The 13,992-nt window shown below is 37.6% G+C and overlaps 2 protein-coding genes across 3 annotated transcripts; one reads left to right on the top strand and one right to left on the bottom strand.

Moving 5' to 3' along the window:
* The first annotated feature begins 484 nt into the window (after positions 1-484).
* LOC119999510 (eukaryotic translation initiation factor 3 subunit A-like) lies at positions 485-8,140 on the top strand. 2 transcript variants are annotated; one of them, XM_038847121.1, is made up of 14 exons: positions 485-597; positions 1,086-1,151; positions 1,443-1,924; positions 2,562-2,777; positions 3,005-3,373; positions 3,460-3,489; positions 4,386-4,613; positions 4,718-4,879; positions 5,447-5,668; positions 5,769-5,978; positions 6,053-6,259; positions 6,521-6,601; positions 6,764-6,965; positions 7,369-8,140. In XM_038847121.1, exons 2-14 carry the CDS (start codon positions 1,106-1,108, stop codon positions 7,779-7,781), a joined length of 2,868 nt encoding a protein of 955 aa, XP_038703049.1. In that variant the 5' UTR covers positions 485-597; positions 1,086-1,105; the 3' UTR covers positions 7,782-8,140. The 2 variants fall into 2 exon arrangements, with proteins under 2 accessions (XP_038703049.1, XP_038703050.1); XM_038847122.1 differs by having other exon boundaries at positions 562-613.
* A 175-nt stretch (positions 8,141-8,315) lies between these two features.
* Positions 8,316-12,137, bottom strand: LOC119999511 (probable protein phosphatase 2C 5). The gene is made up of 8 exons (XM_038847123.1): positions 11,933-12,137; positions 11,031-11,276; positions 10,549-10,720; positions 10,244-10,461; positions 10,015-10,122; positions 9,806-9,931; positions 9,475-9,704; positions 8,316-8,877 (listed from the first exon to the last, which is right to left on the bottom strand). The coding sequence occupies exons 2-8, from the start codon at positions 11,238-11,240 to the stop codon at positions 8,670-8,672; spliced, it is 1,272 nt and encodes a 423-aa protein (XP_038703051.1). The 5' UTR covers positions 11,241-11,276; positions 11,933-12,137; the 3' UTR covers positions 8,316-8,669.
* Between the last annotated feature and the right edge of the window lie 1,855 nt (positions 12,138-13,992).

The following is a 13,992-nucleotide window of genomic DNA, read 5'->3' as shown; positions in this document are numbered from 1 at the left end:
GATAAATGAGATGAATTGGCTATGAGGTTGAACATGAGTTTGATAAACTAGTTTTGGCTTCTTCTCCTCCCCCATTTATACAGGCGAAAAATGAACCAACCTTGTATTTATAAGCATTGAACTTGCAATCAATGAATATTCCCCTATATTATTTTTTTATTTTTTGTAAATCTAGTAATCTCTAATTAAATATGAAAAAATTATTTATTTTAAATTTTTATTTTAAGGGTTAATAGGTCATTGTATACAAAAATATTTATGTAAACTAAAAAAAAATTTAAAAGTGATGTAAAGATAGTATTTTTATGATGTGTAGATAAAATTTCTCATAGCATAATTGAAAAACAAAATCTTGCGGCCCCTCAACCGGATTCACATAGTAAGACTTAGGGCCCAAAACCAAATTGTAATGGGCCACTTATTGGGCTGGACTAGCAATATGTCTAGGGCCTTCTTTTTTTTTTAAATTTCTGGTCGAAATTCAGTTAAAAGCAAAACTTCGTTCTGCGTAAATACACTAAAACCCTAGGCCTCCCATTATCGTCTTCTAGAGCTGCAACAGATACGGGGGGCCGCCCACTGTGAGCTGTGTCTGAGGTACTCGCTTCAAGACGTCGTGCCTGTCGATTCCTCTTTTAACACTCACCTTCGAATTATATATCTCTGGAAGTGTATCTATAAGCGTGTTGGATTTTGTACTTGTATTCACGTTTTGTCTAATTTGATTATCCAATCAATTTATGTTTCGTAGATCTAGGGTTGTGACTGTTTGATTGAGGACAGTGATACGGTGTCCGATTTGCTTATCACTTGCAAAAGAGTAATGTAGTCCCTCGATCTGGGGGTAGTAGTTTGTTTGTTTGGTCGGAAAGTTTTGTTCTTATTAATGTAGATGCATGATTGGGATAATTGGTCATATGCTTAGCTCAACACTAAATTCTGATTGATATTGAGAGAATTGCCTGCATAATTTTTCTTATTTTATGATGCTTAACTTCCATAGTTGAACTATTTTGTTTCTTGTGTGTGGATCACTATATGTTTGGTTCATCCCTAACATGATTGTTACCCTGTTCTGGACGCAGGGATAAGATTTCGTTGAATCATGTCAACGTTTGCGAAGCCAGAGAATGCGTTGAAGCGAGCAGAAGGCAATCATATTTTGTTTTTTTAATTCTTATCATGAATTCTTCTGGCATCTTGTTTGATAACTGCAAGGCCAGATCTTAGTTACTAGAATTGGTGTAGGAGTTAATTTGAGTAAACAATGCTGCTAATTCGAGGCTGCTTCTTCATTCTCTATCGAAATTTTAGAATATTTATTTATTCTGGTCTACATGTGGCGGAGGTGTTCCTAGTTAACGAAGGCCTACATGCATTCATTTGTACCTTTTCTGGTTTGATTTTTCATTCTAACTTACTTTGATAGCACATTGATGCAGAGTTGATTACTGTTGGGCAAAAGCAAGATGCATTACAAGCTCTTCATGATCTAATCACCTCAAAGAGATACCGTGCTTGGCAAAAGACACTTGAAAAGATTATGTTCAAGTATGTAGAGCTTTGCGTTGATATGCGGAGGGGTAGGTTCGCTAAGGATGGTTTGATTCAATATCGAATTGTTTGCCAACAAGTGAATGTTAACTCTTTGGAGGAAGTCATCAAGCATTTTATGTTTCTCTCCACTGAGAAAGCCGAGCAGGCTCGTACCCAGGCTCAAGCCCTGGAAGAAGCTCTTGATGTTGATGACCTTGAAGCAGATAAAAGACCTGAAGATCTGATGCTAAGCTATGTTAGTGGGGAAAAGGGAAAAGACAGGTCTGATCGTGAACTTGTTACTCCATGGTTCAAGTTTTTGTGGGAGACTTATAGAACGGTGCTTGAAATATTACGAAACAACTCAAAGTTGGAGGCACTATATGCGGTATTTCCCATTTAATTATTATTTTCCCCTTTTTTTTTTAGATTTCATGTGTTTTCGTATTCTGTCATTGCATTGTCATTATAATCTTCATCATGAAGATCCTCTCCTCTGTGTTTTAACTTTACGCGTTTTTCGGGTGTAAAGGGGTTTTGGTAGAGCCGTAGAGGTTTTGTTCAATTCTCAGGCAGATCTGTGTTTTGTTGGGAATGCTCTGAAATTGTGGTTCTGCAGATGCTGTAAAGGGATCTACATTCCCTTATCCTCCTACAACCTTATCCCCAGACAAGTTTTGGGACCTCTGTATTTGTGTTGAAATAGTTGAGAAAGTAAATTGGTCTTCCGTGTAAGTGCCAGGTCATAATTGTAACAGTATGTGGGCTTTAATTTGTTTACCTTCAGCATATTGTGTTTCGTGTTACCATTATCTTCATCATTATATTGGAGTTTCTGTTGAGAAATTAGGTACCTTATTCCTCCTGCATTCCTTCTGCTTTTGCGACAATGACTTGTAGTCCGTATTTTTCTGTTCTGACAATAGTATTGTCAAAAGAAGTTGTCTACAAGTTGGTTTTTTGAAATCTGAGGGCTTTGTATAATGAAAGAAGAAATGACATCTGATTGGTCTTTTCCTGTGCAGATGACAGCACACCGAGCATTCCAGTTTTGCAAACAGTACAAACGTACAACAGAGTTCCGGAGGCTATGTGAAATAATCAGGAATCATCTGGCAAACCTTAACAAGTACAGAGACCAAAGGGACCGACCTGACTTATCAGCTCCAGAGAGTTTGCAACTGTACCTTGATACAAGATTTGAGCAGCTGAAAATAGCAACCGAACTCCAACTATGGCAGGTATCTAAATAAAATTTTTATATGTACCAACAATTTGTTTCCTTAGAGAGTTTGCACGCAAGTGAAGTGGTAGAGTTGCGGGGGTGCATCCTAGAGGTCACAGGTTCAATTCCTGAAATATTCATGTTCTGCCTTGTTCCCGGCCCCACCCACTGCAGGAGCTTTGTGCATGAGAGTTGTTTACCTTTAGAAATATTCATGTTTCTCACAATCCTTTGTTTCTGCAGGAAGCTTTTCGTGCTGTAGAGGATATTCATGGGTTGATGTGCATGGTTAAGAAAACCCCCAAGGCATCCCTGATGGTGGTTTATTATGCCAAGCTAACAGAAATATTCTGGATTTCATCTAGCCATCTTTATCATGCATCTGCGTGGTTGAAGCTGTTTACACTTCAGAAAAGCTTTAATAAGAACTTAAGCCAGAAAGATCTTCAAATGATTGCATCATCTGTTGTTTTGGCTGCACTTGCTGTGATCCCCTATGATCAAACCTGTGGTGCCTCCCATTTGGAACTTGAAAATGAGAAAGAACGCAATTTGAAAATGGCAAATCTCATAGGATTCAATCTAGACCCTAAACTTGAGAATCGAGAAGTGGTATTGCACTATCATCATCATCATTGTTATTACTATTATCATCACAAAATACTGTTTTTTTGTCTGACCATTTCTCCCTTTTCCAGCTCTCACGGTCGTCGCTCCTCTCAGAATTGGTGAGTTTGATTGCTCCTTTTACTTATCTTATTTTCTCTGCCCTTATTTGGGTGCTCTTCTTACGAATAGCTTGTGTACGGTAACTGTTTCAAAGTAGTAATCATTCAAGAAGCAGATTCGTTTCTTCATTATTAACCTTTCCTCTTTTCTTAGATTTACCTCTTGAACTGTGAGTTTTCAATTTACTTTGGGTAGTAGTAGTCAAAATAGTGCAAGTAGGTGACGCCCACGAGGCGACGAGACTTTCTCACTGGAAAAAAAGTATTTGTTGTGAACATAGAATTTTTTTCTATCAGAAGATTGAAGAAGTTAATCACCATGTTACCCGCTCTGCCACTCAGTTTCATTTTTAACAAGAAAATAAGTTACGAAACTCAAGATGATTTTAGAATTTGTGTTTAAATGTCCAGTTTGTCTAGGAACCTTTATATTCTTAAAGAGTTGACCTTTTAACGTTTTAGTGTCCACAATCAGATGAAGTTTATTTGGATACTATGACCATCAAAGAAATATAAATATTACTTTGTTATTTGATCGAAATATGAGGTGGGACACATTATAGGACCAAATGTATGACGGACACTTTAGTCCTCCCTCTTATTAATAAGATACTTTGCCCACGCAAAGTCTTGACATAGATTGTACTTTTTTAATAGAATATATTTTTACTGGAAAGTATATTTTTGCTTTTGTTTATAATAGAAGCTTATTGGAGAAGCAGCTTTATAATGTTGTGGAATATCTGCGGTCTGTCAAAATCTTTGCAAGGGGTATATAATCTAAAGATAAGCATACCATTAAGGTTTTGGAATTTTTTCTCCTTTTGTTGTAGGAGGTTGCATATTATTATTATGTTGCTTGTGTGTGACAGTCTGATTTTGGTGGTGTTTTGCAGGTTACTAAAGGGGTGATGAGTTGTGCCACACAAGAAGTAAAAGATCTTTACCACCTTCTAGAGCACGAGTTTTTTCCTCTGGATCTTGCATCTAAGATCCAGCCCTTCTTGGCCAAAATCTCGAAACTTGGTGGTAAGCTTGCTTCGGCATCATCTATTCCTGAGGTGCAACTTTCTCAGTATCTTCCTGCCCTTGAAAAGCTTGCTACTTTGAGGTTGCTTCAGCAGGTTCAGTCTTTTTTTTTTATTGTATCTTTTTTATTAGGAACATCTTCTGGTATTCTTCTATTAGAAATCTTTTTTTTCCTGATGGTTATCTTTATGTTTTGCAGGTTTCTCGGGTGTACCAGTCCATGAAAATTGAGAGTTTATCTCTGATGATACCCTTTTTTGATTTTTCTGTTCTGGAGAAAATATCAGTTGATGCTGTAAAAAACAACTTTATAGCTATGAAAATTGATCATATTAAGGGTGTTGTGACGTTTGGTCACCTGGTAAGTTAGTCACCACTTTCACTCTCTTTATGCAATATTTATAGATATCATGACAAACAGTTAAACCTGTAATCTTTTGCTGGCTAACCACATCAAGATATAGAACTGTAAGAGCCATTTATGCGTACTATATTGATGTGTCATTCTTCATGCAATATATGTTAGAATGGTATTGATTTAGTTGTTGCATATTCTGAAGTTAGCTGAGCAATCACATGCTTTTGTCATTTATCTCTTGATTATAGGATACTCTATTACGATTTTCCACCCTTTGTTTGTCATTATTTTGTACAAGCTGGAAAGTTTGAATGCAAAGGGCAGATGTCGTAAGATACACATCTTTTTCAATGTTGAACACTTGAACTCTCTCTGCCTGGTCTAAATTTCTCCTACACATCTTTTTCCCTCTTACTGGGTCAAAGTGAATTCTAATATACCGAAGTATACGTACGCATGCTATGTTTTGCTGCCTTGACAATGTTTTGTTGGTTGCTATATCTTAGCATCCTTCTTGTCATGGTAGCTAGAGGCATATTTCTAATTTAAATTGGGTTGTGTCTACTTCAGGGTCTAGAATCTGATGGATTGCGGGATCATTTGACTCATTTTGCTGAATCCTTGAACAAAGCAAGAGTCATGATTTATCCTCCAGTTCAGAAGGCATCAAAACTTGGTGAAATTTTACCTACTTTGGGAGAAGTAGTGGAGAAGGAGCACAAGAGACTTCTTGCCCGGAAATCAATCATTGAGAAAAGAAAGGAAGAGCAAGAACGTCAACTTTTGGAAATGGTATTTCATTTGAACAGTTGCCGGGAAAGATTGCTTACAGTTTGCTCATTGATCAAAAATGGAATAGAATTAAAATTTTGAACTGATTTGTTTTTTTAAGGAACGCGAAGAGGAGTCAAAGAGACTAAAACTTCAGAAGATAACTGAAGAGGCAGAGCAGAAGAGGCTTGCTGCAGAATATGAGCAACGGAAGAATCAAAGAATTCGCAGGGAGATAGAAGAGCGTGAACACGAAGAAGCCCAAGCAATGCTTGAGGAAGCTGAGAAACGCGGTAAAAGCAAGGGGAAAAAGAAGCCAATCTTGGAAGGGGTGAGCATAATTTTTTGTGTGATTGTATCTATTTCAATTTTCAAGGGCGATTTTTGACAGTTGCTTGTGTGCAGGAAAAGGTGACAAAGCAAACTCTGATGGAGCGGGCTTTGAATGAGCAGCTCAGAGAGCGGCAAGAAATGGAGAAGAAATTACAGAAATTGGCTAAGACGATGGATTATTTGGAAAGAGCCAAGAGAGAGGAGGCAGCTCCTTTAATTGAAGCTGCTTTCCAAAGAAGATTGGTGGAAGAAAAGATGATCCATGAACGGGAGCAGCAGGTGTGTATGGCTTTGAAATATTCCTTCGACATTTATCATATCGTGTTTAGTGCAACAATTTGCAATTTTATTTTTTAAATATCTTCACTGTTTCTCCATCTGAATTTGCTTTAAAAGTTACGCTATATCTTCAGCTGGTTGTGCTTTGTTCATTTCAGTGTCATATTTCTTCTTGGATTCAGTTCAATGCATTTATATTATAGATTTATAGGTTATCATATCTGCTCTTCTATACGTAACGGTGACTCTTCTACTCTGCAGCAAGAAATTGAAATGAGCAGACAGCGACATGACGGGGACCTTGCAGAAAAGAATAGACTGGCACGCATGTTGGACAATAAGGTCTGTACCTATTTTGGCTGGACACTTCTTTCTCTTCTCGTAGATATCTGATCTTGTTGCATCTTTTCCATTAGATTTATGCATATTTTTTTTATTTAATGTTTGTATGGGTCTGGGCATTTCATTGATGTTCAAAGTTGGCTTTTCCATTGCTGTTTTTAGTTGATTTTCGAGGAAAAAGTTATAAGTCGTCGTCAAGCAGAGTTTGATCGATTGAGGATGGAGAGAGAGGAAAGAATCAACCAAATCATACAGGCTCGAAGGCAAGAGAGGGAGGCTATGAGAAAGAAAATTTTCTTCGTGAGAACTGAAGAAGAGAGGCTGAAAAGGCTGCGTGAAGAGGAGGAAGCTCGCAAACATGAAGGTCAGTCATATATAAAGAACTATCTATTATATTGCATGAGAACTTTATTCAGAGATTTCCATATTTCTTTTCAATTTCACCATTTTCTTTTCAATTTCTATTATCCATTTCTGCTACTTTCCTGTGGAACTCCTCGAGAAAGTTGGATTAAATAATTTTCATTACCAATTATCAACATCACATTCTCCCTATTCCTTGACCTCTAACAACATTGGTTAGTCCAAAATATTTTTGAGATTGTTGCTCTTTTTATGCCAAGTTAACCTTTTGTAATAATGAAGGAACTATTCTGATTTGTTATTATCGTCCTTTATTTTATGGCAGATAATTTGCTCCTGGTTTGGTTACCTTGCCCGTCCTTTTAACATATTTTATTGTTGTCCTGTACTTTGGAAATGTGCAGAGGCTGAGAGACGGAAGAAGGAAGATGCTGAACGCCAGGCTAAGTTGGACGAGATTTTTGAAAGGCAGAAGCAAAGAGAGCGGGAGCTGGAGGAAAAAGAGAGGCTTAGGAGGGAAGCTCTCTTGGGAAGATCAACTGATGGGCCTTCAAGGCTCTCTGAAGCCCGACCACTGGAAACTGGAGCTGCTGCTGCAGCTGCTCCTGCCCCCGGTCCTGGAAAATATGTGCCTAGGTTCCGGCGGGAGAGAGTTGATGGTGGAGGGCAGGCCCCACCTCCAGAACAAGATCGATGGGGCAGTCGGTCAGATGATCGTCCCCCACAATCCAGTGACAGATGGCGCAGCGATGACCGTAAACCATCTTACGGTAGCAAGGGTTGGCCATCAGCCAGGGGTGCTCCTCGCGACCGCTGATCACATTAGTTTTGCAGCATTTGTTTTGTTTGCAGAAGTGACATTAGTGTTTTTGATGATTCAAGTAGAACGTGTCTGGGAAACCAAGGGATAATCTACTATCTTAGCGACTTAAGACTTGAAAGTGTGACAGAGTTATAGTCTGTCAAGCCTGAGCAACGCTCCTTGTGGGTCAAGCTTGAGAGAGAATTGTTTAAACTCTTTTGTCCTTGTGAAAATCTGTTGGGATCCAGTGATTCTGTTGGAAAATATTCCTTATAATTCAAGCTACAAATTTTGCTCCGAAGTTCATGTTAAACTACTATTTCAATATGAAGGTAGGTACACGCCTTGTTGACGTTTAATGCACCGTTATTGTCTGAACTTGTTTGTAAACAGCATTTTCTGAAACACATGCAGGTTTCATTATTACAACCTTGAGGACAATATTGTTCTTGTTCGTTTGGAGAAAATTGCTGGGCAATGCCGTTCTTGTGCAAAACATAAACCTAAACCCTAAACACTAGTTAAGTTTTAAGAGTTGTCCTTTCCATATATTCAAAACCAAAGGGAATGTGTATTTTACCCAATTAGGCATATATAAAGCAGCCACAATAAACACAGCACCAATAAATCTTCGTTCGTAATTACATATTCAAGCTGTTAGCAATCAAACCAACACAAAGCATATCTATCAGATGGCAGTTCGTTCTGTCGGTCGGTAGAGCAGCGGAGCACAAACCAGAACTGGCACAAACAATTGGGAAGCAAAACCCTACTCTGTACTAACTCATACCTCATTTCTTACGGGTATTAAAATCACGAAGCAAGTAAAACCAACCATGCTCACACTGCCAAAGAGAGAATAATATTAACATTTACTCTGTTACCAGATATAAAACTATGAGGTCAATGCAGGTCTGGCCTTTTTCCTTCCATGGCATCCTTCTTTTTTTGACAGCTTGTGCACAAATACGGACCTTCCCATGGCTTAGGTGGAGGTGAAAAAAATGTACCAGAGTTCACTGGCAAACCTTCAGCTGGGGTTTGATCCACCTGGCAGACTGCACATCTCAATAATCCAGAATCTTCATTTGAAGGAAAATCCTTACCCAGCCTGCGATTTCCATCACAAAAATGGAGAGAGGTTACAAGATGAAAATCTAAATCACTTGGTTATAGAAGAGCAGCACCCAAAGTTAACAGTCAACCTGCCATTTTCACTCTTCTAACATTCTATTTATTATAATTAATGTTGCTTGATTGCCATATATGAGGATAAGGAAGGCATTTTTCAACTACTGTCAGCAGAACAAATTTTAAAATTATTCAACACGAAAGATACTCCTGAAGGAGACCAAAAAAAAAAACGCATGCTAAAAGAATTATTTGTGTCAATATCCAACAAAGCCATGCATTTTACAACCTTAGTTGGCCGATTAGGTTCAACAATTAATCGAAAGGGTGACTGATTGTACATAACTAAACATTTTGTTTTTTTTTTTTCAAAAAATTGTATACAAGTAAACATCAGGATTCAACCAACTAGTTCTATTATCTTCTATACAAGGGAACATCAAAAGGTTTCATTGTGGCAAACATGAGTCTTATATTGGACAGTTATGGCTCTCTGTTCAAACCTTTTTTTCAGAAAATAAACAATGTAAGAAAACTCAAAGCCTTTTCATATCAAAGATATGTATGACAAACAAACCTTTCCACAAGCATGGCAGAGCCCTCCTCAAACAGCTCCTCCACAACTCCAACAGCAGATGGCTTATTTGTTTTATATAAAGAATTCTGAGACCTCTTCCGAAAGATAAGTGAACTAAGCACATTCTGTTTTTTCATCGGTGTCGCAGGTAAAACAGGATAACCAGATGGTATTATGTCAACAACCAGGCAGGTTGTATCATCCTTCAGGCCCCTTGATCTTAGAGCCTCCTAAAACATTGAAAGATCACCAGTATTAATATTATGATAAAACAATTAGAAATGTATGCATTACTCTATGAATTGTACAGGGTAGCCAAGCTATACACAACCTTAACGACCAGCTTTGCAGCAAGCTCAGCAGGTAAACCCCGACAAGACTTGGCAGCCACATCTGAGGATAGAGCATCCCAGATGCCATCTGAAGCAATAATAAGCCTTCCTCCAGCATTTGAAAGCTAAAAAAAAATGAACTATCTAACATGAGAATGTAGTAACAGATAAATAAGGGAAAGCATCATTTTTAGGCATATGATCTCACCTTTACTTGTTTGACATGTGGTATTGGGACAATGAACTCTCCCACATCCGTGTCACCAATGGACCTCGAAAGGCATAATCCACCAGGCCAGCACCGGAGAGGGCCAACCTAAAACGACGCACACATCAGGATTAAAAGAACACTCATAAATTGAATTCATACGCACATATAGATGAAAGAACATCTTTCAACAGTAGTAGCATAAACGAACAACAAGACATTGACAAACCTCATTGCCCCCGAAAAAATTGAGCCTTCCTACTGCACCCCCACTTGCAGTGACACGTTCCCTCTCTTCGACATTCTCTTCTAGTCTGTGATCAACAGTCAAAAGAGAAACCACGCTGTCCTGTGTGTCCAATATACATCGAGAATCCCCCACAGACGCAACAGTCACAGTCCACCCATCAATCACAACAAAAGTCACCGTTGTCCCAGAAGTTTCCCCTGTAATTTGCATCAAACTAATATAAAAGCTGGTAAAAGAAACGCGAAAAAGATTCCAAAGCTTAATATTGTCGATATTTGACATGCCTTTTTGCTGAAACTCTATATCAGTTTTAACAAAACCCGCAACTAGTGCCCGAGGTAGAGCTTGAAGCCATTCTTCCCTACTAATGCCCTGGGGAATGGCATTCAAGACATTACGCAGTAAATTTTCCTTCACAAAGATAGCGGCCGATATACCATTATGCCCATCAAAAATCTGCAATAAATTCAATGTTCGGAATCCCGATGAGTATTAAAATGAATTAGGATACAATCGATACACCACTTAATCATAGGAAAAAAAATAGAAACAAAAAAGGAATTTTTAAGGAAAATGCATAAAGGGGTTGCCATCAGACAGAATTATATTCAAAGGAAAATAGATCACACAACTCTGTGACACAAAATAAATCCATTGAGTGTAAATTTACTCCAAGAAAAGTTTAAAGTTTTTTTTTTTCTTTGTGATAACATGCAGAGAAGTGTTTAAAACGATCTCATCAAGTAGTATATACAAGAAACAGTACCGCAAAGACAAAAAATGACGTCGAAGGGTTGTCTGGAATCCTCTGACAGTCAACTTTTATCAAAAAGTAATCCTCCCCTTTCTTTGCCAAACCAGCCTGCCCATATTTAATGAAAGGTTTTTCAACCTTCTCATTCCTCATCTCACGACCGAGCAAGGTCGCAAGCGGAACAAGTGAAGGCCTCATCCTTGATACTTCAGCCTGGCTCATTCTAGTTTCGATCTAGACATGTCGAAATCCGTAATTCTGAACAACAAAGTAGATGAAGTCACGTAATCATCATCAATTCCCCACTGAAATTACTAGAAGGAGACGATAGCACAAAGAAAATCAGTTCAACGGCCCAATATCCTTAATCCCCATTGAAATTACCAAACGAACAACTTCAGCAAAAATTCAATCAGTTAAATTGCAAATTTTCCAAAAATTTTGTTTAACAATATATATCATATGAGAATTAAAGCATATGTTAAAACTAATAGGAAAAAAATGTCAAGGAATAATCAAATCACGGTTAACATATGAAAAGAAAAAAGAGAACATTCATGCAAGCCTCAGTTTTAGCACTAGCAAACATTATACTACCACAATTCAACAGGCCGATCTGATCATTCGCATTAAAACCTCACAGAGAGAGAAACTACAATAAGCGATACTAAAAGCAAAGCTTAAACAAATATCTGAAACGAAACCCACTAAAATGCTCTTTCACAACTGAACTTGGTGGACGCCTAACCAATTCACAAACTCAGTTCTGATAAGATCCAATGGTTTGAACGGGGTTTATCAAGTTCCCGTTTCACACATCTACCTCCGAATGTGGCCAAAAACTAACAATGAACACCAAAAACTAACAATGAAAATCTTGAACAATTAGGACAATGTGAAACCCTAAAACTCACAATTGAAACATAGAGAGGCAACAACAGATCGAGCATTGAAAATTAACTCATCCAGAAGCTCCTCGACTCCGAAACTCTCACAACAAGGAACAAACCCTAGCGCCTAAAGATAGAGAGAATAAAGGTGTCTCTGTGATTCCATTTGATTGGAAGAGAAATCTAGAGAGAGAGAGACGCGGGGTTTCCATAATGACTTCCATGTCCTAATCCCAATCTTCGTTGTTATTGAGGAGGATACTCGGCCGAGATTACGATTAAGTCCTCGATATTGCTTTTAATTGACATTAAGGTCCCCTCCAAAACTAGCTCGATCGGTGATGTATAGCCGCGTATAGGTGGGACTGACATCAGAAAAATATTCTTGTGTTTGCGGAGATGACATCCACAGAAATAAGCGTGAGATATAGGAGGCTTACGTGTGTTTTTGGGAACTCTCCGACGTTCAAATTAATATGTTAATAGTGAATGAGTGCTCGTTACTCTCTTACGTAACTATTAAGAGTACTAAGTTCAATATGGTTTAGCCAAGGTTGGATATCCTTTTATTATTATATAGATTGACTATGTTTTCTTGAGAATGTTGTGGTCTTTTGATGTTGTATCCAAATTTTTTTTCCTCTCTATCTAAAAAGGGGTTTTAGGTATTAATTAGATGATTTTGGGGTCACAACAATTATCAACTACAGAGCATGGCTTTCTCTGTTTTTGACTTTTTGTCCACACAAAAGAAAGTGTTGTTAATTGATGGGCAAGGATTAGGTAGGTTAATTAAGATTAAAAAAGAATGAGAATTGTTTAGTTGGATTAGCAATCACACAAACAGAGAACGACAACAAATAAGGTCCTTTTTTTCATTCTTAATATTATATGAAAACTAGAGAGCCTAGGACTCTGACAAATGGAGCAACAAAACCATCCAAGACCCAGCCCAACTTTGGCATCCTGTAACCATCTAGGATCCAGCTTATATTCAATTATGAGAAGACTTGAAAGTAATCAGGATAGTATGTCAAAACCAGCTAGATTACAACAGAGACAAAAGAAACCTAAATATATACATATTTTAACAATTTTCGATATAAATTATAAATATAAATATTGTATTCTTCTAAGTCACACAATGATGGTTTTTTTGGTGGGATAATAAAATATATTGAAATATGTGTTTTGTTGATGTAATTGGATTAACAAAATATTTTGATATAATGATGCAAATTTGTTGATTTTATTTTTGATGTAATAGAGGTGAGTCTTAATATTGATTTTTGTATAGATGTGAGTGTGTTTTGTTGTGAGACCCACTTGAAAAGCAAAACCATCCATTTGAAGAGCCAACCAATGTTCATGACTGCATATGTGTCACAACAAAATTGACCCAACAAATCAACACCATTGCACCTCTTTTTTTTCTTTTTTTTTTTCCATATGTCATTAGTTGGGATAATAAAATGCCTCCATGGGCCACTAAAAAGGGATTGTTGCAGTTGCTCTTAGGATATATAATATGACTAAATCACTGGGGTAATGCAATGATAGCCTAGTGGTGAATTTCTCTTGCGAAATTATATAGAATCAAAAGGTTTCGAGTTCAATTCTCATTGGGAGCTATACATTTATGGTCACGCGGCCCAACTTATCCCGTCTTCATGGGAAAGTTTTACGACCTGAATTTAAGCCATATCAAATATTCATAGTACAAGTTTGAATTGTATCGTTCTCCTTTATCCAAAAAAAAAACATAATATCACTCTAAATGAAAAAAAGAAAAAGAAAAGGGGATACATGGGTCAATAAAATGGTGTAAAAGGGCAATGAAGGTCACACAACTACAGTAAGTACAAAATCTCCAATCAAATTTAAAGAGCCTTCGTCTATCAAACCGAATGGATTTGTGGTTGTGGGCAGCAAACAATCATGGGGATGTTTTCGTTTCAAATTTGTGGATATTTCTTAAATAAAATTTTTAAAAAAGAAATACATTGCTGACATGGCCATGTGATGGTGGGACCCATAATGGGATTTTGCCCTGTCATTTCTTCTCTTCCCGGATCCAGCTGGAA

The sequence above is a fragment of the Tripterygium wilfordii genome, chromosome 6, assembly GCF_013401445.1.
Source record: "Tripterygium wilfordii isolate XIE 37 chromosome 6, ASM1340144v1, whole genome shotgun sequence".
NCBI classification, from domain to species: Eukaryota; Viridiplantae; Streptophyta; class Magnoliopsida; order Celastrales; family Celastraceae; genus Tripterygium; species Tripterygium wilfordii.
This window is presented reverse-complemented; position numbering and strand designations above follow the sequence as displayed.

Coding starts and splice junctions, on each gene's coding strand:
- LOC119999510 (XM_038847121.1), top strand. CDS start 1,106: ATGTCAACGTTTGCGAAGCCAGAGAATGCGTTGAAGCGAGCAGAAG. Junction 1,925..2,561: donor AGTTGGAGGCACTATATGCG/GTATTTCCCATT, acceptor TTTCCTGTGCAG/ATGACAGCACACCGAGCATT. Junction 4,614..4,717: donor CTTTGAGGTTGCTTCAGCAG/GTTCAGTCTTTT, acceptor TATGTTTTGCAG/GTTTCTCGGGTGTACCAGTC.
- LOC119999511 (XM_038847123.1), bottom strand. CDS start 11,240: ATGAGCCAGGCTGAAGTATCAAGGATGAGGCCTTCACTTGTTCCGCTT. Junction 10,721..11,030: donor CGTCATTTTTTGTCTTTGCG/GTACTGTTTCTT, acceptor AATTTATTGCAG/ATTTTTGATGGGCATAATGG. Junction 8,878..9,474: donor TCTGCCATGCTTGTGGAAAG/GTTTGTTTGTCA, acceptor TGGAAATCGCAG/GCTGGGTAAGGATTTTCCTT.